We start from the raw sequence: 26672 nt of genomic DNA, 5'->3' as shown, positions 1-26672 counted from the left end.
ATACCCAGGGAGGGTGGTGGCTCTGGTCATCCTTCCTACCGGCCTTTCCGTTTACATACTGCTTACGCCATTGCTCTAGCCTAAAATTAAACACGTCTCTTAACAGTGTTTACAAAGGCTGGATAGAAATCCTGCTTATATCACTCTAAAGCTATTGCTTTCCTTCCGGAGCAGAACGGAAATGCTCAGTAGAAGTCATTAGGTGCAAACGCTGTAACCTCCAAAACCTAACTTTCTGTCCCCCAAATGTCCGTTTTTTAAAAAATAACTTTAAAATTATTATAGTTTACCAGTACCTTTAACTGGGGTAGAGGGAGGGGGAATTTATTCCAGATTTTAAAAGTTCTCTTCACTTTAGCTATCACCTGAATTATTTTCCTTCCCAAAGAGCTATTTCTTTAGACTTTTTCTTCTGATGAATTTCTTTCCAGCACACCGTGATTCAGCTATCTCTGAAGGGATACTGCAAAGAAAAAAAAAAGTAGCTATACACATATTACAACCACTATGCACCACTGTGAATTAACACTATCACACTGTATGTTTTCAAATACAAGAGATAGAATTTCAGCTAAACATTTTCTTCTGAGGTAAAGCGGCCTGTGGATGCCTTAGTTTGTCTGTGAGGGAGGACATTTTCCATGGGACCCACATGGACCTGCTGAGGTTCCAGGTAATGAGACTGAGGGGAGACATAACAACGCTGGTGTAATTTTCATCCTGAACACGACGTGCATGGCTTTAAATTTTTCAGCCCTCGTCCTAGTTTCCAAGGCTTGCATCTCTGTGTGTGGACCAGGACTGTAGTGACCCAGCCAAAGAGAGGGCTGCAAACGGCTTTAGCCTAGGTGTTGGGCGGGGATGGCCTGGGTCCTTGCTTCAGTGCTTATAGTAGTTTAAGGCTTCTTGGCCCCTGAGATAAGCTCTGCATTTACTCTGGTGTGTGCATCCGTGTTTCCTGGTTCCAGCCAAGGCTCCTGAGTTAGAGACTGCACAAAGGTGTGAAATGGTCCTAACTGAAAATGGCGCCCTCATCTTCCGAGGCAGGGAAGGAACAGACAGAAAAATTTACCTGTCACAAAAATCTGTGGTATTTTTACGGCCTTTTGCTTTTTTGCAAATAAGTAACAAATTCAATTTTAAAAGAACTGGGTATCAAACAAATACAAAGAAATTGGGAAATTCAGCTTCTTCCAGGAATGTGTTATATTTCACATATGGGAGACATAATTTTCTCTGTTATAAGAAAATTTGTGAAAATCCGGCACTGTATGGCAGAGTGAAAGGCAGAGGTGTGATGACCGCCTTTTCTCTAGGTTTTAAGTGTGGTTCTAGAATAAACTTGGCCCCGTCAGGCAAATTACAAATTATTTGTTTACCTGAACTTCTAAATATATTGTACATACATACATCACACACGCATGCGCGCGCGCGCGCGCACACACACACACACACACACACACACACACACACACACCAGGAGAAATGCTAAGTGGGGACCTCGGCACTGTGGCTTACTCCACCTTCCGGGTGCTCACACTGCCTTTCAACCTCTTGTGGCTGCTCCTAAGCTTTACTGGGGTCTGATGGGAAGACATGAGGCCTAAGATGCTAAGGGGGACTTTCTACCTGGGCCCTACCCACACACCACACTCACATTCCTGTTCCCTCTCCTACTGCAAGGGAAGCACCCCGGAGGAAAGCAAAGAATTCTGTGGAGTGGAGAGCACAGAGAAAAAACATAGCTCCCTGCCCCCTCCATCCCCATCCTAAAGGAAGCCGGCAAGAGTCCATGCCAGGAAACCACAAACCACTGGGTCTGCGCTCTGTGCTCTGTGCTCCTAGAGAATGGTGCCCTTGGTTCTCAACTCTTATTTGTAAGAAAACGCATGAGACTTCTCGCAGGCTGTCACTAGGGAAAAGGTCCCAGATTGGGCCAAAGTGGCTCCCCAAAGCTGAAAGGGGTCACATGGGGAAAGGGACCCCTGGCCCTGTGCTGCAAACCTGGTGCTCAGGAGTGAGGAAGACGTGCTGAGCTCTGACAGGCTTCTGTACACCGTGACCTGCACAGGTGGATGGATTTCTAAGAGCTTTGTACTCCTGGGAGATCTCCTCAGGATCCCCAAGCCTTTATAGTCTCCCTCTTCTGTGGGAGAAGAGAAATCTCCTTTGTGGGAGTCTGGGGTTATTTTAAAGTGCTCTGACAACCCCGATTTCTCTCTAAGACCTGAAGGAAAAACCAGGAGGGTAGCATCCTCCTGCTTTAGTACCACCCACTACCTTACCCAGGATGCTGGGCGGGGGTGGGCGTGTGCCAAGGAGTAGGGGGAGAAGTGGGAGGGGGAGAAACAGACCCTTGCCAGAGAGAGAACAAGACGCTATTATTGCAACTCTCCCTCCCTCCCTCACTGCTTCTCTCCCTCCCCTGACTCCACAACAAACCACCAGAGCCCCCTAGAAGCGTCTGCATTCCTGCCCTTAAACGGCTCCTTTCCAGGAAGGACCAGGGTCTGTCTCCCCAGTGTGGGGCTCGGATGCTGTTATTGCAACTTAATTTCGTCGTTGCTTCTTTTCAAAAGATTACTTGGAATGAATTGTTTCTTTTGTTTACTATCCAACAAACGACTTCTGCTAATCTTATATTTTATCTCCCTAACATATGGAAAAGCTGTTTATTCTAGCCAATCACAATAAAATGAAGAAAACCCCATTTTATGGAAAGGTGTATATCACTAGTCTGTTGATCATTAAAGATATGATTACCAGTGAAAACCCTCTGAAGGTGGCACATTTATGCTTCCAGGAACAGATGGGGACACGCATTTTCCTTGCAAATACTTTTGAAATTGCTCTACTGGTAGTAGTATAAAAGTGATATACAGATGCCGGGGCCTGCACGGCTAGGCCGAGTACAGCAGATTTACACAGTAAAGCCTTCACACGACGGCTGTCAGTTTTGATTGATCTCTACGATACCTTAGGAACTTGTTGACTAGGTAGGGAAACAGTGCAAATAATTCACTGCAGCGAGTCAGATAATTCACGCAGCCAATCGCTCTGCTTTCACTTTCTGGCTGTGACATATGAGCCTTCCCTACAAAGATGTATCATTTTCTAGCCTGAGCAATATTCAATGTCAGGAAAGAAAAGGCATTAAAGCCACACAAAAGGAGTCAGCCCTACTGCAGGACCACAAGTTGTTTTGGTAATGGGGACCAGATCCCGCTGTATGATACGTTGCTACCGGAGTGCTCGGGCCCAATTGTCATTATCATATTGATTAAAAAAAAAGTTCATCATAGTGCAATTTTGGGTTTAACGCCAACAGATCTGGAAAGAGCAAAGAATTATCCCACAAAAGCACAACATTCTTACCACAGGGACGTTTCCCTGTTCCAGTTCATTGATGGAGTTGATTAAGTTTAAATGAAGCAGACACTGGATAAAAGTAAGGGTATTGACCACTGGGCACCGTGATCTGTGCTTGAAAGACCCTGATACATGCAGAAAAGCAAGATTTGCTAAATGCTCTAATCTTCAATCAAATCTTACATCAATACAGACAAAGTTTGGTAATGAGAGATTCAATGAAGCATGCGGGAGAAAGAATTAATCCTCTTGGTCTAAACTGGCTTCAACTTTGAAGCCTGCTCCGAAGGAAAGACAGTTATCTAAATGCTAAGTAAGAAACTTATTGTACTTCTCATGGCATGCTAATCTTTTGTCTATTTCATCTCCATTATGTGTATGCTCAGGCTGCAGTTGTCATGGTGATTATAGCCAGCCACACTCGGGGGATGTGGTGAGAAGCCAGGCACTGAGGTGGAAAGGACCCCCACGCAATCCACAGTACAAAAGAGAGAGACAGAGACAGAGACACGGACAGAGACAGAGAGACAGAGACAGAGAGACAGAGACAGAGGAGAGGCAGACGGACACCAGACCCCTCCCAGGCTTTTCTTCTAGGACTAAGGACACCGGACCCAGAGGAGCAAGCAGGTGCCACTGGTAAGGAATGGACAGGCATCCCTCCTACCTCAGACCTGGTCCCTATCCAAGTTCCTAACTTGGAGTTTAGAGCTGGCCTCCCTCTTCCCAGATTCCCTCCCACAGCACAAGCACTGCTGAAAGGAAATGATGGCCGGACACCATCGGGAGCTCTGCCAGTAGGGTAGTGGTCACTCGTGGCTGTAGGAGGGTGGCAGGTGATGGCAGAGGATTATGTCATTTGAGCCTCACTGTGGGGTGGGGGCTGGAATACTCGAGGAGTGGCCCACGTAGCCCACAGCCCTGGCAGGAGGTAAAAGCTACAGGATCCTAGGGCCCTGGTGACCAAAGGTGACCCTGAGCCCTTTATGTGTTTTACAAAAGTTGCCAAATTAAGACAGGATTATAACTGCTCGAGTCATTGTCGGGGCTGAGAGGTTGGGAGCCTCGAATCTGCCCCAGCAGTACTGATGAAAAGCTTAAAAAGTAATAAAGGGAGAAAGAGCTAGAAAGTAACATGTACCGCTCTTATTAAAGAGAGGAGCCACAGAGAGGTTGTGAACTTGAGTCACTGTTTGAACTTTAATTTGTTCATTAACAGGATTTGCCCCTCACTGCGAATGTTATTACTTCCCTCAGCGGCTCGGCAACAATTCTGGGTATAATGAAAGAGTCTGGCAAAAGTTAAACGCCTGGTAATTAATTCATTTAATTGAAAGGGGGACAGGAAGAGAGAAAGGTCCCCCTCGGAAGCAGGAGGCGAAGGCCGTAAGGGGCGCGAGGCTGCAGTCTGCATGGAGGCCCTCTCCAAAAGGCTGGCTTCTGCCGAGGCCCTTCAGTCAAATGAATGCCACAGCCCCCCGAGGCTCCGAGGCCCAGGTGTTATCTGGGGTCTCTTCCGGATGATCTGTTATGGTGGCATGGACGTCCACATATCCTCATGAACAGTCTTTGGCTTCCCCATGCGTCCCTTGGGTCAGGCTGCTGAGAGTTTTACGTTTTGGGACGAGTGAAAGGGGCTGATGCACTTGCCTTGTGTGCACCTCTGCACGGCACCATCACCATCCTGCCGTCTCCCTCCTCTCCCCAACCCAGCAGGTGACTTCGCTAAACTCAGAAGATTTGGTCTGAAGACCACCTCCTTGCCCTTGCTCAGCAACAACAGGACTAAGCCAGTTTGGTTTGCCCCTGACGTCACGGCCTACTTTTCCCCTTTGTCATTCATCTCCTTCCTGTATTTGCCAGCCACTGCACCTGGCCCCTTCCATGCACACCCTCCACGGCACGACCCAGGTGCCTTGGAAGCTCAGGCCACGCTGTGAGCATGATGCTGCCCTTGCAGCTAATTAGAAGACACCAACAGTCAGGCGGTCAGCAATAGTTCAGGTGAATCTTTCCTGTTAACCGCACTTAGGATTTCCTAATATATTAAATACAGAAGTTCATATAATCAGTGTGATTTCCTTTAGAAATATAATTATCTACCTTGTATTCTCTCACTACAAAGCTATTATAAACATAAGACAAAAGTGGAGAGAGAATATGAAACAATAAAAAAAATTACATTAGAATCCCTATTTCTTAAGCTTATACTTTTAAAGTACATAATTTCTTAATCCCAGAGAGAAAAGGAAATTTTATCCCTCAAATTAAATTAACACCAAATAAATTCACCAAAGTTGGGTCCTCACCCATGTGTCTTTTATAAAAATGCTAACCTCAAACTCCAGACGACTACAATTGATCTAGTCGCCTGTCTTCCTTGACACTAAGGTACACACACTCCCAGAGTTAACACCAGGCAGGGGGAGCAGTGGCTGTTTTATGAGCCGCAGCAAGTTACAGGGTTTATTTAGGATCTGTGACGTCGTACCTGTCAGTGTGTAGATATGGGGTAAGCTCAGTTTCCCACGGTTACGGCGCCATCCTAGTTTTATTCCGAACAACTAACTCGGTACTACAAGTCTCCAAAGACGCAGAATAGGCTCTGCCGACCCTCACAGCCCACTGCTGACCTCTAAACAGTAGGCGGCTTAAGGCGCGGCAGCCTGTCAGGATGCTGGCCACACTCACTCGGAGGTGAAGTCCTTCCTTTCCCTCGTAGTCTTCTAAACTCCCCGTCCTTGAAGGCATTGGTAGTTCTAACTACTAACAGCTCTGGATCTGGGTTAACTTCAAGTCTTCTCCATCCTCAGGAGCAAGCGGTCTCTGCTTGATCTTCCACTACGTTCCGACAGGAGTCAACGCTTGCCCCTGGAAGCATCACATAAACTATTTACTGAAGGTACCGAGCGCCATTTTCTTCCATTTAATCCCTCCGATGTAATGGGACGGGCACCGCGTCTTCCGCTTTAAGGACAGGAGCTGAGTGAAGTAAGTCAGTCAGAGCGCCACTTCAATCCGGGTACTGGGGCCGAGGAGCCTGCTTTAGGAGCTGGAACCTTCCACTCGGGCGTCCTCACACCTCCACTGTGTTAGTCCCGCCTTCCAGACACTCTCTACAGTGTCATCTACCCCACCTGTCCCACAAACTAGACAGAGTCCCAGTGGGCTAGCACTGTGCTCCTTGGTCAGCTGCTGAGCTCTTCCACATACACGAGAAATCCCCCAGCACTACAGTTTGGCCTATACTAACCCCTCCAACTACGCCATGTGTCTCCTGTAGAGACTCTGCTATTTGTGAGACGTTCCCTCTCTCCAAAGACTGTCACAGGGTTTGGCAACCCTTCACTCTGTGCCCAACAATCCTTGGAAGTACACACTCTCATTATCACTATTTTGTAGACAAGGTGAGGCTAAGAGAGATTATGAAGTTCACCAAAGGGCTGGAGAGATGTTTCCGTGGTCAATAGCACCAGTTGCTCTCCCAGGGGACCTGGGTTCAATTCCCAGCACCCATATCATCACCCATGATCCTGGTTCAGGGGAATCCACACCCTCTTCTGGCCTCCATGGGCACCAGGCATACATGTGGGACACAAACATATGTGCAAGAAAACATTAACACATAAAGTAAGAGAGAGAGAGAGAGAGAGAGAGAGAGAGAGAGAGAGAGAGAGAGAGAATCCACTGAAGCCATTCAGCTGAGTAGAAAGTCTAACCTTCAAATACAGATCGTCTGATTTCTTCCTCCCGATAGCTACTACATTGTGCTGGCTCAAATACATCATTCTTCACAGAGTGTGAACTAATGGAATTCACTGTGTACCTCTGAGGACAGGTGCTGCCTTTACTCCTCAGTAGGTGAGATCTGACACTCACAGAAGGGCGAAGAGAGACATGCTGTAGCACAACACATCTTCCCTGTTTTTCTAGGAACCAAGCTCTAGGGAAAGAAGCCATGGCCCTCCCAAATCCGCACTGCGTTTCTGAGGGGAAAAGGGAAATTACTCTTCCTGTTGTCTTCTTGGTGCCCAGAGGAGAGTAAGAGAACTAAAGCAAAAGACACAAATTGTGGGGTTTGGGAGGGGGGTGGTGGTGGTGGTTTTGTTTCATTCTGTTTTTTGAGATGAGGTCACATGTAGTTCTAGGCAGGCCTTGAACTCCTGACCCTCCTACCTACACTCTCCTGGTGCTGGGATTACAAGTGTAAGCTAACACTCTGTCTGCCTGTTTTTAAACGGCCTGAACCTCTTCTCTCTGCAGCAGAAGTAGACTGCTGTGGCAGAGACTGCAATACACGTTCACAGGTCAGGTGAGGCAACGTGTGGGACTCAAGGCAGCTTCTTGGGCTCCACATCACAAATGTGCCTGAGGGAGAGAAACTGTGACAAGAAAAGGACGAGATCTAGAGGCCTGCACAGCTTTGCTCTAGGACGGTCTCTTCAGCACTACTGCTGTAGGTCTGGACCTGAGGTCTCAAGGAAGCTCCTCGATTTCCTCCTACGTGCAGGTCTTCACGAAATGTACAGAACAAAACAAAAAACCAATGGCCCCTCAATATGACGTGGTAGTTACGAATCTGAGGAAGGAAGGGCAGTGACTGTACTGTTATTAGTCACCTGTCTCTCGAGTCCTTGAGGAGATCTCTGTCTCTGTCATCATCATCAATAGCTTGTTTCAAATAACCTGGATAGATTGAAGTCAGCAAGCCCTAGCTTAACTTGCAAAACCCGTGTTTTCGGCACACAACATTCTGCACATCCATAGGAGGAACAGACTTAAGGAGCATTGCTACTGTATACATTTTGTCTTTCAGGAAAATCAAAATATACCTCAACTATTAAAAATGGGACATGGTCTCCATTGCTGAACCAGGATTTTATTCTACCTGGTATTCTGCAATTCTTAGGATCAAACTTTGTAAACCTCAAGTCACTAACTTCTCTATTTATCATCTAACCACTTACCTTACCTGTAAAGCTACAGAGACTATACACTCTAATATTTAAAAGCATCCAGTTGACTCAAATCTGGAAAGAGGCAGACATAATGTTTCAGGGTTTCTGAAAAGAAAGGCTAAAATCACGTCAAGTGTGTTTTCTCACAACTCTCATATTGGGGTTGGGAGGTACTAATGCTTCCCCGTACTGCTGATAAAGGCTGCTTTATTTCCTAAATGTCAAAGAGCACATCGCCTTTCCATAGAAAATCTGAAAATACATCTGTTTACCTCATTCACAGGTCTATTAGGTACACAACCCTGCTATATGGGTTGGAGTGCTCCTCTTCCACATCGAAGTTTATCATAGCAGATGCAAATAAAAGTCCAAAACTTCACATGAAGCTGCAATAAGGACCTTACTTTTGTCTAATCCAAACTGGTTACTCTTCAGATCCAATCTGATTCTAGGGAAAAGAGGGGGAACTTACTTGCTCTTATGAAACTGTTGCCCATTTCTTTCTCTGCTGGCTGATCTTCCTAGGTGCTCAAGCATCTGCATTTTTAACTCACTGATCAAACAGAAAAGCTCCTTCATCTTTGTCTGGCTCCCTTGACCTTTCCTGATCACTGGGTACGGCGGTCTGAATGAGAACCACACCTCCCCCATAGGCTCACAAGTCTGAATACTTGGTCCATAGTTGGCGGAACTACTTGGGAAGGATTAGGAGGCGTGGCCTTGTTGGAGGAGGTATATAACTGGGGTAGGCTTTCAGGTTTCAAAGTGCATGCCAGGCCCAGTCCCTCCCACCCCCACCTCTATCTGTCTGTCTGTCTGTCTGTCTGCAACTTGCTGATCAGATGGCTCCAGTGCCATGCCTGCTGGCCACCACCATATTTCCCACCAAGAGGATCATGGACTAATGTGGAACTTCACGGGAAGTTCCTTTGTAAGTTGCCTTGGTCGTGGTGTTTCATCAAGACATTGGTATTTGTACTAATCTCTAATAAGCTCTTAGCCTTCTATACAATACTAAAAGTATTAGACCTAAGTTCTGGTTAAAATTCCTACTCACTAGTTATATTTTTTTTTTGTTCTTCTAACTATATTTTTATGTTTGTCTTGTCTCTCTAGTTGGAGTTGACTATGAATTATATATACAACTTCTATTTTTTTTTTCTGGGGTTTAGGAGAGAAAGTTGTTTAACAACTTCAAAAACTTTTCCATCGCCTGTGTCTTTTCCTCCCCACAGACTCTCTTTTCCTCTGCTGTCTTCTATTCCTTTTACCACATTCTGGTCTTGAATATCCCAAGGGTTTAAATTCAGTAGGTTAGGAGTTCTAGACTTCTGTGGATTTTGTGGTAGGTAAGATGATATTATTTACAAAACATAATGATTGCTACATATGTACTTTATGGTTTATGTTCAAACAAAATTAAACATTATAAATGGTTTAGCTCACAGTTAATTTAGACCCATTTGGAGCCTGAGGATTTTTTTTAACTCTTGTTCTTTTATAGTTCAAGGAATATGGAAACAATTTAGTATAATATTATAGTGCAATCCTATTTTAACTACGAGATTATAACCTTTCAAAAAATCCAACTACATATTATAAAGTTTTAAAAATCATGCCAGAATTATGAACGCTCATAAAAATCCAACCAAAATCACATCTATTTATTTTGTTATTATTTTTAGACAGGCTCTTACTACCTTCTCAGGAACTCACTGTGTAGATCAGGCTTGCCTCAAACTCACACAGACCCACTGCCTCTGCCCCCAGTTGAAGGTATGTGTAATACATCTGGCCCAGGCTTTCTCCACAGCATATACCAATGTACTGCTACACATGTACATGATTCCTGAATGAATAATTCATTGACAATTAAAGACAACTTATAATTCCAAATGAGTGCTTCTCTTCAAACTGTCCCTTGGTAACTACTCTTATACCAATGATGATGCCATTCTTCAAGCTATATTGGTAAACTAACTGTAGAACTAATTTAAAAGCTGCCCAAGAAAGCAATCCAATTGTCTTTCAGTTTGTTTTGAAATCAAACGATACTGCTCTGGTTTGGCCATATAGTTCGGTTTAGTTCTCCTTCAGGAACTAAAGGAAAATATGACTTTTCAAAGTTTTTAAAAACAAGATAAGCTATCAAAAAACAGTACCTACTAAAGAGCTGCAAAAGTTGTTTGGATGACAGCTTCCAAGGCAGCTACTTGAAGAAGAAAAAAAACAAACTACGTGTATAGTTCTAGTACAGTCGTTAAAATGCAGACATTAGTTTATACACATATCTTGGTTACAGAATTTCAGCAATATGTCCCAGTTTTAAGGTTAGGAACAAAATTATTACTAACTTCTTTCACTATTGAATTTAACAAAATTTTACGTTAAGTTCACCTTTCAGATTTTCAACAAAATGTCTTAAGGATAAAGTTATTGTTTAGAATGGTTTCAGGCATTATTCAAGAAAAATTATAACTACAAATTGAGTTTTAAAAAAAGTTAAGTGGTTTCAATTTTAACTAAAAGTTAGAGCTTCCACTTATGTGTACTGAGCAATCCAGCAGACCACATTAGGAGCAAGAGCCGCTTAGCAAGACTGCATTCTAAAGTAGGTAAAGGTGTAAGCCTTTTAAACTTCCTTTACAACATTTGAGGAAGCAAACCTCATGGTGCTGTGAAGACAGCACAAGCTGCAGAAAGTTTCCTGGTCCCGAACATATTTTACTTCCTTGGTCAGCACAGACTTGCCATTGCTATAATTTTTTTTAAAGGATCACAGTTTTTAGCTCTTCAATAATAATACTCCTTGAGGTTTTTTTTTTATAGCCAGGAAATAATATGTTACATTTTATCAATTATTAAAGGTCTATAGCGATCCTGCTCATTGGCAAAGCTAAGTACAGACCCTGTCTGTGATGATCGATAATCAATAACAGAGAAGAGCCTACACGGAGGAAAAGAAAACTCCACCGTGTCGATCCATGTTCATGGGGTTCACTGTAAAAGTAACCCACCATTGACATTTTCCCAGGATTTGGTCCGTGGAAATACAACCCTGACGACCACATGGCAAATTCGAACATTCAAATCTGAGTTTGACTTTTCCAATTACTCCAGTTTTAGGGAGCACTTGGTCTCCTAGAACTCTCATTAACGTACTGTGGACTATTTAGAGGTCACATAACACCTACCTGCTCCTTACTCTCTAAGAACGATAGGACAGGAGGACACCCTCCTCCTTCCTATGGGGGCTGTTGTGAGTACACTGATAAATACGTACAAAATGGTAAATGTTCCTATTTCATCCAACATTTTGAAAGATGTCAACCAAACACAAATATTTTTAGTGTGTGAATTAAAACGCCTTTTACTGATAGCCTCAGATGTTTCCTTATGAGATACTGTGTCAAGAACTGGTTTGTGTATTATCGGTCTTCCCAGAACGCACAGATATCACATTTCATAATAGCCTGGTATGATGACTGCTGTCAAAGTCACCATAGAAACATCCTGTCCTAGAGTGACATACTGTATTACCGTGACAGAAGACTAAATAATAAAAAAAAAAAAAATACAGAACTAAACCAGGCACCTGGGGAGAGGGCCGGTTTGGGGAAGACTAGCTGACTGAGGGACGCGCCAACCGAGCAGAAGGAGCATCCCCTGGGCGGGGCTGGGGACCGTCGAGGGCTCGCGAGACGCAGAGGACAGCAACTTTGCTCAATCCCAACCCCATCCAGCAGATCGGCCTTTGGGTCCGTCTGCTCCGCAGTCCATAGACCCGCACGCACGTGAGCTGGGGTGGCGTGGTGTCGACCCTGCGATGGGGCAGGGCAAGGACCTCATACCCCGGGATGGCCCGGGCCAAGCACCCGAGGCTCGGGGGCCGTGGTTCCAGTCGGGCTGACCCGGGTGAGTCCGGAGGCTGCGCTCGCCCCCCACCGCCTTCCCGCCCGCGACGCCCTGCTCCCCGGACCGCACGCGGGACTGACGGAGGCGAGCCCCACGCGCGAGCACCCGCCCCAAGCAGGGCCCCGGGGGCCACGCTCACCTCCGAGGCCCGGAGCCGCCGCCTGCAGCGGGAGACAGCGGCCCGGGAACCGCGCGCCAGGCCAGCCGCGCCGGGACCTCGCCGGGTAGCGGAGCAGCCAGCAGTGCCTCCGCGGAAGGGAGGCCTCTACTGTCCGGCCGCGGAGCTGCAGCGCGTGCGCCACCGCCAGGCCCCGCCCTCACTGTGACCCCGCCCACATAACGGCCACGCCCCGTGGATGGCTCCTCCCCGGGGCCCGCCCCTAGCTGTTCAAGCTCCACCCACCGGCCGCCTCCACCCGGGTCCCTCTCCCTCCCCGCCTCCCAGCCCGCCGGGTGTAATCGGCCCTCTTCCGGAGATGAACGCGAAGCGACGTGGAAACCCTTCCACCAAAATGAGCTGTGATATCCTTTTGATGGCTATAATTTATTCCAAATCGTCCCTGGACTGAAACGATCAATTAGCAGCCCGAAACGCACTGTGAAGTAAATTGTCACACTCACTATTACAGGATGGTTATCATATATTTATAAGGTGTGTTTTCTGCAATCAGAACCAACAAGGTGTTGAGCGATCAGTCATAAACGCACTTCTTCAGGAGAAAAAAAAAGGAGAGAGAGGGAGAGAGAGAGAGGGAGAGAAGCTTCAGCATTGTATGTCAGGGGAGAAAAATCCTTATGACAGTTATCCCTCCCTCCCTAGTGATGCTTCCTCTGGCAATTGGAATGAGGGCTCTGCACGTCTCTCAGACACTCGCTACCCCAGAGCAGTGGGGGCTGTGAACTGGCAGGAGAATGGTAGTCCTCAGCTCAGAGGAGAGGTTCCTCTACTGTGTACTGTGTACCGGGATTACTCTTCACGTCCCCGCCCCCATGCCCTAGAATCTTTCCAAGCGTCAACAAAATGGTTGGGTTCCACCCACAGTGTCCCTTCTTCCTCAGGCCTCAAGGTCTTATCCCCTCTCTGCTGTTTTTGTGCTGTAGAGGTGCTGTCCGGACCATATTGAGTATGCGCTATGGGGTGCGTTGTATTATGAATCGGAACCTACCAGAATTTCATCATCACTCAATCATGGCAAACAGAAAATCGTAAGATACTGGCCCAGTCTGAACCAAACCATGGAAACATTGTTTTTTTTTAATCTTCCTTCTGAATTGTCAGAAATATATAGATCTAGGAATTCTGAATTCCCCTTAACAAACTGTCCAGCAGTCACCCAGGAACCGGCTACAATCATTTTTGCAAAGATTCTGCTTTGCATCCAACCTAACGTCCTTTTTGCTTGAGAAACAACCCTAGAGACACGTAGTCTCTTACAAATCCTGGGTTTAATTTCTCAATGCACTGATTTAAAACCTTAAGAAGACTTAGGTACCTAGACGTCAACTTCTGTGGCAACAGTGTGATAACGTGCAGAGTAAGTCGGCGACTGTGACCGGCAGAGGCAGAACCCATGGAGAGACAGAATGTATACCACCTTCACTGAGGCTGAGGAAGACTATGTAGAAAAGGAAGCTGACTGGGCATTTGGATTGCAGGATACCTGGAGCTGTTAGACCGCCCTCAGCATAAGAGTTTCCGTAGTCCTCTCTCAGAAAACACTGTGACTAGGGACTCTTGTTTCATTTGAAGGCTGGCACAGCAAGAAGCCAGCTCACTACCTTTCCTCTGTATCTTTCACTGTTACTAACTTCATATGCATTAACTGGCTACTAATATTATTGAGCACTTAGTCCTTGCCAGGCACAGTGCTGTAAATTATTTTGTTTAATCACATCAACAGTCTTAACAGAAAAGATTCTTCATCTTGCCGGTGATGAAGCTGAGGCAGACACTAAGTAACTTATCAAGGGTCATGTAACTCTTAAGCGATACCCTCAAACCAAGAGAAGACTGTGTTAGCTATCCCTTGCTCTGACAAATCCTTAGAGAAACTAGGGAGAAAATGTTTCCTTTCCTTCTTAGCCAAGCAGGGTTAAAAAAAAAATGTTTCTTTTCATTCTTACCCTCCGAGAGTGAGTTCAGCTGCTGTTGGCCCAAAGCACAGAACAGCTCAGCTCAGCTCATGGTGGTCAGGAAGAGATGATGCTTTTCAAAGGCATCCTGGTGACATCCTTCCCTCCAGCTCTGTCCTATATCCTAACACTCCATTCAGTTACAGTACAGTCCCCACTATCCTCAGAAGGCAGCCACCTGTTACCATGACTGCAGGAGCAAGCCTTTTTGGGTATCCAAACCCTGACAGTCTTGAATGCTCAAGCTCCTCACCCCAATAACGTGATATTCTAGAAATGTAAAATGGCAATGGTGATTGGTTTTTGGTTTTGCTTTGTTTTTAAACTATTTTACTGGGACAGTGATAAAAGGAGGAAACGTGAATTCTGGATGAAGTGTAAAGAAAGAAAGCCAGGAACCAGAGCTCACTCCGTCCCAGTAAGCTGGGAGGCTGAGGCAGGAGGAATGGAGTCAGAAGCCAGTCTGGACAACATAGTGAGTTCCAGGCCAGCCTGGGATGACTTTTTTCTGTGGTGAGGTCGGGGCAGAGAATGAATGAGTAAACAATCAAACAGCTACTTGCAAGAGAAAGCGTCAGTGGGAATCCCTGACCTGGGAATGTCTCCTCTGCTTTCTCTCCAAGTTCTAGGTTTCTTTTTTCAGAGTTACCACCTGCTCTACACCCACATGGCTTTAGCCAAGGTCAGTAAGGGCTACTAAACTGGGCAGAGGGGAGAATCTATAGAAGGCAAAGAGCAGCCTGGGGAACAGCCGCAGTGGAAGGCAGCACGGGCCAGAGGCCCTTGTCCCAGACACCAGCTCTGTGAGAATGAGACTTGGCTTCCTGATGAACACTAAATTACCACCATCGCTAAACTCTCCCTTAATAGACTTGTAAAGATCTGCTCACTACCTTCCCCTTCATGTAGAATTTGTAATCAAGAGCCCAATTTTGTCATTTGGAAATACTAATTATCTAATCACGGCATGCCGCATAACGTACTTGTCTGCCCAATTAGCTAGGACAATTATTAAAATTCAGAGGCCTAATTATGTCTCAATTTAATGCTGGCAAACTTGCATACAGAGCAGTAATTAAAATCCTCTCTTTGCCTCTGCCTTTAGGGCACAGGATGATTAGGCCCTGTCAGGGGGTGTACTGAACCAAACCAGCGAAGCGTATTGTGCAGCATGACCTCGCATTGTTAAGTGTGTCAACATATTAACCTGAATTCCCTTCAGCCCCCACATAATCACATTTGGTGCAGGAATAAAGGAGCTAAAACATGAAGCATTTTATTAAAAAAACATAAATTCTTTTTAATTAATGCTATGAGGGTTTCTGGTGAATTCCAAGCTTCGAAAGCGCTGGAAGACACGACTGGCTCATCTAATTACTAGCAAATTTGCTCTCGTTAGAACTCCTTTTTAAAAAAAAAGAAAGAGAGAAAGAAAGGAAGAAAGAAAGAAAGAAAGAAAGAAAGAAAGAAAGGGAGGGAGGGAGGAAAAAGAAAAGACCTCGTTCTATGAAAATGATTTGGGGGGTTAGGATATATTGGGGGGACCGAGCTCGTCAGCTTCCAGTAATACAGTGGAATACTAGCTTTACCAAGAGGGCACAACTGGATGTTAGCTTCCAAGTGGTTCAACCCAGGACTGCAGGCACCAAGGGGCTATCTGCTTTAGTGCTTGAAAGACATTAATAAGAGTGGAAAATTAAAAATCATAATATTGAAACAAATTCAAAATGTTTATCTTTGGCGCTCTTCAAGTTTGATGTATGAAAGCCAGCCAGCGTGAGGAGACCTTCACACTGGGAAAGTCCACGATGCTCTGGAGCCCCTCAGCGTGCTGAATCCTGGACAGCACGTCCCCTCCGTCCCCTCCGTCCCCTTTGAAGCTCTCTCCTCTGTGAATTAAGGAGAGGTTCCAACCCCCACTGAGACTTCTGAGCACGTTCTGAATTCTGGGTTCGCTGTGGCCCTTTGAGCCTCATTTACGTATTAAATCAGTGGTTCTCAGCCTGTGGGTCTTGACCCTTTAGAGGTTAGATGACCCTCACACATTTGGGGTTGGTGTCATCAGACACCCCGCACATCAGATATTTACACTGTGATTCACAAGAGTAGCGAAATTACAGTTATGAAGTAGCCATAAGATGATTTTATGGTTGAGGGTCACCACAACATGAGGAACTCTATTAAAGGGTCATTATCTTAGGGACGTGGAGAGCCACTCGCTTTATCAAATGAGTAAGGACCATGCTCAATCTAAGACTCTAAATAGCTCGTTTGTAACAAGGTTTGTTACAGTTGCTTCCAAACTTTTCATCACAGGATAGCTAGAGAGCAACACACACACACACATACACACACAGAGAGATACACACACACACAGATATACAGATACACACACACAGACATACACACAGAGACACACACACACATACACACATGGATACACAGACACGAGAGAGAGAGAGATACACACACAGAGAGAGAGATACACAGAGAGATACACACACACACAGATACACACACACAGATATAGACACACAGACATACACACACTTACACAGAGAGAGAGAGAGATACACACACAGATATACAGATACACAGACACAGACATAGACACACATACATACACACACACATATACAGATACACAGACACAGACATAGACACACATACATACACACACACATATACAGATACACAGAAACAGATATACAGATACACAGACACAGACACACATACACAGACATAGACACACATACATACACACACATACGCACACGGATACATAGACACGCACAGAGAGAGAGAGAGATACAGACACACAGACACAGACATAGATACACATACACACATACGCACATGGATACACAGACACACACACACACAGAGAGACAGATATACAGATACACAGACACAGACATAAATATACATACACACACACACACACACACAAAGATACACACACAGATATACAGATACACACAGACATAGACACACATACATACACACATGCACATGGATACACAGACACACACACACACACACACAGAGACAGATATACAGATACACAGACACAGACATAGATACACATACATACACACACAGACAGAGACAGAGACAGAGACAGAGAGAGAGATATAGATACACAGACACAGACATAGACACACATACATACACACACTTACACACATGGATACTCAGACACACACACACAGAGACACACATACGCACAGTGGCAGATTAAATGAGAAACACCCCACCATCTCAGGCATTTGAACACTTGGTCCCCTGTCGGTGGCACCATTTGGGGAAGTGCAGCCTTGAGGGAGGAGGCCCACCACTGGGAGCCTACTCTGAGATAAAGCCTCATTCCATTTCTCAGCCACCATACCTTACTTATCCTCCGTCGACTTGATGGGCTCTGTCAAATAGCTGCTCTTTTTCATGGTGTTTTACCACAGCAACAGAATTGTAACTGACACACACCCTTACCTCCCCAGAGTTCTCTCACTTGATCTTTGCATCTTGTGACAACCTTGTGACCTAGCAGGCCAGCCAGGCAGGCCTCCATTCGATTATATAAAGCTAGTGAGATACTGTCGCAGGCTCACCTCTCCACGTCCCACTTCCCAGTAACAGGCAAGGCGAGACTGTCCTAGCCACAGACGCGCACCTCTTCAGACAGAGGGCTGTAGACAGAAATCAGGTAGAGATGCTAGTTTGGTTAATCTCACATTGAGACCAAAGCATGGATGGCGTTATATTTACCCAATAAGATTAGAGCCTATGTAGCATGCTAGAGGGTCCTCTATCCTCAGTAAGCGAGCAACACGCTTAGTCAGATTGGCCAGGTTTGCCCATTTTCTCTTTTACCTTTTGAAAAACATTGTGCATATGTATGTAGTGTACGCACGTGTATTCTCTCGCTCACACACGTGTGTGTGCATGTGGGTGCCAGGCTTCCGGTGTCTTCCTCAGTCAGTCTTTACTGTATTTATTGAGACAAAGGTCTCCTATTGGACCTGCTGTTTACGGATCCATCAAGCATAGCTTGGGACTGGAAAGATGGCTCAGCCTTTAAAAGCCCTGGCTGCTCTTGCAGAGGACCCACGTTCGGTACCCGGCACCCACCCGGCACGTGCTCACGACCATCTGAAACTCCAGTTGCGGGGGGATTTGCTACCATTTTCTGGGCTCCCTGGATGTTACTCAGACACGTGCAATAATGTTAAATCAATCTTAATCACGAACGGCAGAAAGGAAAACTGAACGGTGAGTTCCCAGGATCCTCCTGTCCTTGCCTCTCCCCACTAGAAGGGCAGGTGAGACGCAGCTTTTCACAGGGGTGCTGGGGATCGTTGTCCTCGCGATGGCGTAGTAAGCACTTCCTTTACCCCCTGGGCCATCTCTCTAGACTCCTTTCAATGTGCACGTTCTGAAAATATGGAGCTTCCGAGTCAGCGGCAGAAGGTTCCATCCCCCTGGCCTTGCTCTGGACGCCACGCGGTCTGTTCTGGCTGGTCCCCTCGCCTTCGGACGCAGGCACAGACAGACTACAGATAAGTCTCCACAGAAGCTGCTTGTCTAGAGCCAGGGCAGGCCTTTAGGTGCTCGTGCTATGGAACCAGAGGGTTCAGGCTGCCCCGACCTCCCGAGGAGTGTGCCCTATGCCCTACGTCTTGAAAATGGCTTTGCTCTGAATGTCCTCGGATGGCAGACTGAAGTGCAAATCTGTGTTCCGACTTGTCCCCGTCCCTGTCAGCATGTTTTCCTCTTGTCAGCAGCAATTGACTGGTCAGGCTCACCCCTGTACAGCAATTGTAACAGCTCATTGACAGACCAGTGACCCAGCTGGACCTGATAATGGAAAACTATTGATTTTTGTGGGTTCCACGAATCTCAAATGAACGGCCGATGTAATGTCATCAATTGTCTCAGACTCTTGATAACCCAGGGGGAAAAGTTTCAGGGTTGCCTGGATTTTCTGACAATAGTGTTTCGAAATCTCACAGAGCGTCGGGAAGCCGCCGCCCACTTCCTGGGCGGTTTCCTTGGATGATCCGTATTAGTCCATCAGCCTTATAAATATATTATCAAGCTGGGGGGTCAGCAGTTAAGCAGTTGAACTGAAACGTTATACATCACTAAGCAGAGAAACTTATGGGGAGAACTAGGGAGGACAGTGTTTAAAACATTTATTTGTTTTTGCGATGCTAAGCGTAAAACCCAGGACCTTCCACCGGGTAGGCATCTTACCACTGAGCTACACTACCTGCCCATCCCATTTGTTGCAAATACGAAAGAGAAAAAAGGTTGAGAGAAACCCAAAATATATTGCCTCTCCAACCTCCTGATGTATAAAATTGTGACAGAGCCTTGCTTCTGCTTGCCTTTGTTAATTTGCGTGGGGTGGAAGGGATGCCTTGAAATGCATGCAGCCGTGCATTTAGATGCCTTGTATGGGGGCTGCGAAACCACTATTTATTTAGTCTTGATTTCCAAAACTTCCTTCTTTCATCCTTTAAAAGCCATCAGACAGGGGCTGGAGAGATGCCTCAGCCGTTCAGAGGCCACTGTTCTTGCAAAGGAGAATTGAACCCTTGTTCCAATTCCCAGCATGGTGGCTCTCGATCTTCCATAACTCCTCTGACCCCCTCAGGCAGCAGGCGTGCAGTCAAGCAAAATACGCAGACCCATAAAATAAAATAGTTAGATCTTTAAAATTTAAAAAAAAACAACAAAAAACAAAAAACAAAGTGAAAACTGTCAAACATTGCTTTGTGCATTTGAAAAAGTTGCTTCTTTTAAAGCCAAATTAGCAGTTTCTCCCAGTAGAAAAATGGAGAAAACTCCATCTTCTGAGCTGAGTTTTCACAGATAGAATGTCTGGTAGTGGCCTCTGTCAAAAGGAGCACCCCTTACAGAAAGGAGGGAGAGCTATTGATCCTCGGTATGGACCCAGTGAGTTTAGTTCTCAATCACTTGTTGTGAGAACATAATCTCCTCATGTCCTGATCACATCCAGACACTGAAAGAAGATGGTTCTCAGGGAGCTAACAGAGCGGATCACAGACTGCCCAGAGGGGGTTGGAGAGAGAAGTCTAAGCGGGGAGCCAGGAGACACAGACCTCAGGGTGAGAAGCCCAATGTGGCAGGGCCTTATTCACAGGGCTCGGCTGTCTTCACACTCTGTCCTAATGGTCTCTTTATGGCCTATGATTACTTCACCCCTCAAACACTCTATACCTGGTCTTCTGCCACCAAAGCCAACAATGCTCACTGACTGTCACTTTGTAAAGAAATACAAGGTGGAGGTCTAAAAGGAAATGAAGATGCACTGAAGACAAGGTCAGCAGTATCCGTAATTTTATAAACCACACAGCACCTGTTAAAAGGAGATCACAATTATCTGAAACTGCCGTGTAGCCTACAATGGTAGGGTCTAGGTGATCCAGGCTCTGGGGCTCTTTGGGGTGGTACAAGTGTAGACATTAGCATCCAAGAGCAGGAAAGATCTTTTAAAACTGTTTACTTCTACTGAATTCATTCTTTGGAAATTTTACACATGCACAATGCATTCAGGGGGGTCCTTTTGATGGGATCCCCTTCTTTTTTAGTCTTAGGAATCATTTTTTAAAAGGCTATCCCGACTCTACTCCCAGCTTTATCTGAAGTTGTGTCTCAAGTCTATTCCTGAAGGGAGTTGCTGTCAGGTGTAAAATATTGTTAAGTCTGACTTGGTTATTGAGTGAATCTCTATTCACCCTCTGGCAATAGACGCAGCTTCCCCAGAGTACATCATACCTAAAATTCAACTACCTGGAGGGGTCTTTGGGAACAAGGAAGAAAATGGGACACATGGACTCAGAATAACTGTGAGTTACTCTAGGTTGATGTCATTATGCAGGTGAGGGCAGGTACAGGATAGAACAAGGCCTGTCATTGGATGAGAAGGAAGGATGGGTGGGAGAAAAGTTTTAGAGAGGAGGAGTCTGGAGCAAGAGGAGAAGGGGAGCAGCCAAGAGAACATGGAATTGGATGTTAAGATTCCTCTCTGCACATTTATAGATTGTTATGACTATTCTTAAGGGATGGATGTGTACAGGATTTTGTGTGTCTAGATAAGCAAAATATATCTTATCTAGGTGGGCAATTATATCTTATCAATTGTATCAAAGGTTATTGTGTTGTGTTTTCTTTCATGTGGCGATTTAATTGAGTTCAAGAAAGTGTGTGGTGGCTGGACATACTGGGCCGCCACAGAAATGGGATGTGTATGTCTGGCAGGATGGCAACCTGCCTCAGGAACTAGATGGGTAGAGAGATTGTTACGGGGCTCAGAGAGCGGCCATCGGCAGTGTGAGATGGGATGGAGCTTAGCGGGTGAGACGCTTTGTTGACTGAGATGAAAATATCCCACAGATGCCATTTGGCCCATGGTGCCAGCACTAACGCAGGATAAAAGAAACTTTTTTTCTTTACTATACCACAACGAGTCACAAAGGCTCTTAGAAGATAACTCACCATCTACGAAATCCAGGACACCATATGATAAGCAAGCCTGGGTCACATGGGCCACCAGGGCACCAGTGAACTGCCTTGAGATCTGATAGGACCTTCCATCTCTGTTACAGATGGAAAGTCACACCAGTGACCCACAAGAAAGGACCAGAACTGCTCACCCGATCACTGCCAACACTTTTAACCAGAGAGTCTTAAAAGAGAAGGCTGGGCATGGGGGTACACACCTCTAATTCTAGCACTTGGCAGGCAGAGGCAGTCAGATCTCTGTGAGTTCGAGACCAAATCCAGGAGAGTCAGGACTATGTAGAGAGACTCTATAAATACATACATACATACATACATACATACATACATACATACATACATGCATGCATACATACATGCATACGTACATACACATATACACATACACACATACATATACATACATATACATACACACATACATGCATACATACATACACACATACATACACACATACATACACACATACACACACATACATACATACATATACACACACACATACATACATACATACACAACACACACAGACACAAAAAAGGATCTTAAGAGATTGATAGCTGTGGGTTGGGGATTTAGCTCAGTGGTAGAGCGCTTGCCTAGGAAGCACAAGGCCCTGGGTTCAGTCCCCAGCTCCGAAAAAAAGAACCAAAGGAAAAAAAAAGATTGATAGCTGTTTTAAGGCTCTATGATTTTGAGTAGTTTATGTATTACATAGCAATAGGAACTAAAGCATACCAGTGTGACTCTAGAATTAAGACAATTTAAATATGAAAACACCAGTAGGTTCAGAGTCTGAACCCTCCTAATGCTGAGACCCTTTAATACGGTTCCTCACGTTGTGGTAACCCCCAACTATAAAACTATTTTTGTTGCTACTTCTTAACTCTGATTTGCTACTGTTACAAATCATTACATAAACATCTGATGTGCAGATGGCCTTAGGTGACCCCGGTGAAGAGGTCATTCGATCCCAAATGGGTTGTGACCCACAGGCTGAGAACCATCACTTTAAACAGCTGGTGCAAGGCAGAGTGTATAAGCAGCAAGCATGTAGACTAATGGCGGACTAAGACAAACTCTCGGCAAACACCACTGTCCAAGTCAAGACCAACGTCTCCTCAACAACAGAAGGGTCAGTCATCAGAAAAATCTTACAGCTGCATATCAAAATTAGAGTTGCAAATTACACTGTACAATAACTGCTAAAACTAAAGGGAAATAGAATTTTAATTATCGATTTAATATCTTCTTACAAGTAGGCCTTGCCCAAGTCATTAAGAATACAGAAGTGAATGGCACAATCAAGCCATGTGGACACCATTGGCGTTCATGTAACAAGGGTACCCTGGGGTAGAGTCTGCTCTGCCTTCAAGGGTGCATGGACCATTCACCGTGGAAGACCATATGCTAGAACATAAAAGATGCCTCAGTAAATCTGAATAGACTGAAATCCTACAAAGTAAGTTCTTTGAGTAAAATAAGATACTTTGTAAAGGTCCCAATATTTAGAAATTAAGTGGCAAACACCCGATCCTTGGTATTAGGGTTTATGTATCTTGGATTCAATCAACTGAGGTAGAGAAACATTTGAAAGGACACCACTATATCTGTGCTCAGCGTACACAGGGAGGGGCTGGGATGTAGCTCAGTCGCTAACGTCCTTGCTGAGTTAACATCTGTGAAGCCACAGGGTCTGTTCTTAGCTTCCACACACTGGCTGTGCTAGCCTACTCCCAGCATCTACAGTACCAGCGCCTGGAACCCTGAGGAAGAAGGATCAGAAGCTCTGAGTCATCTTTCCCTAGAGGAGACCCAGTCTCACAAAAAGTACACGGGATGTGCAAATCCTATAGCTGTAGGTTGATGTCATTATGCAGGTGATGGCAGACACAAGATAAAATGGGGCCTGTCATTGGATGAGAAGGAAGAGAGGAGGGAACAGAGGTTTCAGATGGGAGGGAGAAGCAGAGAGAGGAAGGAGAGGCAACATGAAGGCAGACGTAAACGATCCTCGCCATGCATCCCTGCATGGATACAGGTGGTTATGAATATTTCTTAAGGGATGGATTTCTATAGGTCAATTTATCTTATCTGAGTGGGCAGTTTATATCTGTATCAATTTGGTTGTGAGTTTATTGTGTGGATGTATTGTGGATTGAGAATTTAACACATAAATCTGATTGATAAATTACAGCTTATTGAGTCACGATTTCACGGGGTCGTTGGGAGTTTATACTTTTAACTACCAGGGTCCGTGGCAGGGAGCCACGTGAGGCCAGCCCCATGCGTGCTTGTACTATGCCACATGGGTATACCGCCTTTAGAGCCAAAGAAGCATTGTCTCCCGGCAGCAGGAGACACAGATGGCGTGTGTGCTGCCTGAGGTGCTGAGCAGTGGGACTCTTAGCCGCTGAGTTATCTCTCCAGCCCCTGAAATTGGGGTTTCCATAGAGCAGCCTGAATGAACGTTTGGGAACGCACTGAAGGAAAACAAGAAGACAGGACAGCAGCTTGTAAGGAGCCAGGACATGCAGAGACAGTGGTTTTAAGCAAGAGGTTAAAGGCGAAGACAGCAGGGAAGAAGTGGGGTCTGAAAACACGATCCCTTCACTTCGCTGAGATGTAATTTATACACAAAGCAATCCAGTTACCCCCCTACGCATGAGTGTGTATGTGCATGTGTGTGTGTGAGTGTATGTAAGAGTATGAGTGTGCCTGTGTGTCTGTGTGTGAGTATGCATGTGAGTATGTATGTGCATGTGTGTGAATGTGCATGTGTGTGACTGTGTATGTGTGAGTGTGTGTGAATGTGTGAGTGTGTGAATGTGTCTGAGTGTGTGCGTGCGTGCGTGTGTGAGAGAGAGAGACAGAGAGAGATCCTCTACTTGTTTGAAATTTCCATTTGAAATATTTTTCCAAATACTGCTCCATTGTTTGTAGAAGCCAAACTTTGTTTATTTCTTGCTGCTAATGGACATCTAGGTGATTAACAGCTTTGAATTTCCATGAACGAACCATCTGTGCATATGTGTGCACAAATATTTGCGCAGACAAATATGTTCTGTTTCTTCTAATATCTGTGGGCACGACTGTCATGGAATGTCATGAATCACGGTCAGATGTTTAAAACAAGCTGGCAAAGTGTTTTAGCAAGTAGCCGTGTTGTTTCACATTCTCACCATCAATGGGGGCCCAGCTGTTCTGTGTCTTGTTTATTTCGGCCGTCCCAGTGTGTGCGGTTTGGAAATACCTGCCCAGGACGCTAACCTGTCTGCCCGCCCAGTTCCCTGCCTTTCAATGCTGCCGGCTAAATGGCTCACTTTAAGCTTCACCTCTGCCATCTTTCGCACACCCAGGATGCTTGTGGCTATTATTTTGCCGTACAATGGACGCCTATTAGGTTGCTCCTACTTCGGGGCCATTATAAGAAATACTAATTGTAAAATTCATCTACAAAGCGTTGTGGGCTTTTGTTTTCAGTTCTTTCTTTCCAAGGGACTAATGGAGCCTTCCCTGTAGAGGAAACTTTTGGTTTCACTGCTACCAGCAACTTAGAGGCTCCCAGTTTTTCCACATCCTTGCCCACACCTTTCTTTGTCTTTTTAAAGTTTTTTTCAATTTTAAAAATTAAACCTGAGCACGCATGTGTGCGGTGCCTCACCACACAAGCAGGACTTGCCTGTGGGAGAATGTTCGGGAAGATGGTTCTCTCCGTCTACTATTTGGTCCCAGGGAGTGAACTCAGGTCAGTCGTGGCTGCCAAGGCCTTACCCACTGAGCCACTGCACACTGATTTGTAAGACTTTTAATCCACTTCTCATCGTACTGTATACTCATATATTGCTCAATTTTGCAATATTTGCCTAAGATTTTCCTGCATATACAGGAGGTATTCGACAGTAATTTCTTATATTGTTTTTTGAATGAGTTATAAAGTGTTTCTCCTCCTCCTCTTCCTCTTCCTCCTCCTCTTCCTCTTCCTCTACTTCCTCTTCCTCCTCCTCTTCCTCTTCCTCTACTTCCTTCTCCTCTTCCTCTTCCTCCTCCTCCACTTCCTTCTCCTCTTCCTCTTCCTCCTCCTCCACTTCCTTCTCCTCTTCCTCTTCCTCCTCCTCCACTTCCTTCTCCTCTTCCTCTTCCTCCTCCTCCACTTCCTTCTCCTCTTCCTCTTCCTCCTCCTCCACTTCCTTCTCCTCTTCCTCTTCCTCCTCCTCCACTTCCTTCTCCTCTTCCTCTTCCTCCTCCTCCACTTCCTTCTCCTCTTCCTCTTCCTCCTCCTCCACTTCCTTCTCCTCTTCCTCTTCCTCCTCCTCCACTTCCTTCTCCTCTTCCTCTTCCTCCTCCTCCACTTCCTTCTCCTCTTCCTCCTCCTCTACTTCCTTCTCCTCTTCCTCTTCCTCCTCCTCCACTTCCTTCTCCTCTTCCTCTTCCTCCTCCTCCACTTCCTTCTCCTCTTCCTCTTCCTCCTCCTCCACTTCCTTCTCCTCTTCCTCTTCCTCCTCCACTTCCTTCTCCTCTTCCTCTTCCTCCTCCTCCACTTCCTTCTCCTTAATAAGATTGAGGGTTACCAGCAATATTCTTCAAATGTTTGAAAGAATTGACCAGTGAGGCCATCTGTCCCAGGACTTCCCTCGTTGAAACTTGTTTTTCTTACTAATTTTTAAAATAAACAAATATACTTAATGTATTCGGAAGGGCAACTAGAAACAGGATTGTGAGTGTCGTGGTAAATTGTGTTTTCAGGTATG

General features: G+C 45.5%; 1 protein-coding gene and 2 long non-coding RNA genes across 3 annotated transcripts in view; 1 reads left to right on the top strand and 2 right to left on the bottom strand.

Moving 5' to 3' along the window:
• The window catches only part of LOC134481696 (keratin-associated protein 10-6-like), a 16568-nt gene extending 4056 nt beyond the window's left edge, over positions 1–12512 (bottom strand). The window contains exon 1 of the long non-coding RNA XR_015636839.1: positions 12382–12512. This is a non-coding gene — a long non-coding RNA (keratin-associated protein 10-6-like). The remainder of the gene's footprint in view (positions 1–12381) is intronic.
• LOC148001181 (uncharacterized) lies at positions 365–6077 on the bottom strand. The gene is made up of 2 exons (XR_015636840.1): positions 6003–6077; positions 365–463 (listed from the first exon to the last, which is right to left on the bottom strand). It is a non-coding gene; the product is annotated as an uncharacterized LOC148001181 (long non-coding RNA).
• Positions 12072–16096, top strand: LOC148001180 (uncharacterized). The gene is made up of 2 exons (XM_087584512.1): positions 12072–12761; positions 13570–16096. Exon 1 carries the CDS (start codon positions 12185–12187, stop codon positions 12566–12568), a length of 384 nt encoding a protein of 127 aa, XP_087440638.1. The 5' UTR covers positions 12072–12184; the 3' UTR covers positions 12569–12761; positions 13570–16096.
• Positions 16097–26672: the final 10576 nt, after the last annotated feature.

Source organism: Rattus norvegicus, chromosome 14 (genome assembly GCF_021556685.1).
Source record: "Rattus norvegicus strain SHRSP/BbbUtx chromosome 14, alternate assembly SHRSP_T2T, whole genome shotgun sequence".
In the NCBI taxonomy this organism is placed as follows: domain Eukaryota; kingdom Metazoa; phylum Chordata; class Mammalia; order Rodentia; family Muridae; genus Rattus; species Rattus norvegicus.
The sequence above is the reverse complement of the archived record's forward strand: the minus strand, read 5'-3'. Positions and strand labels throughout refer to the sequence as shown.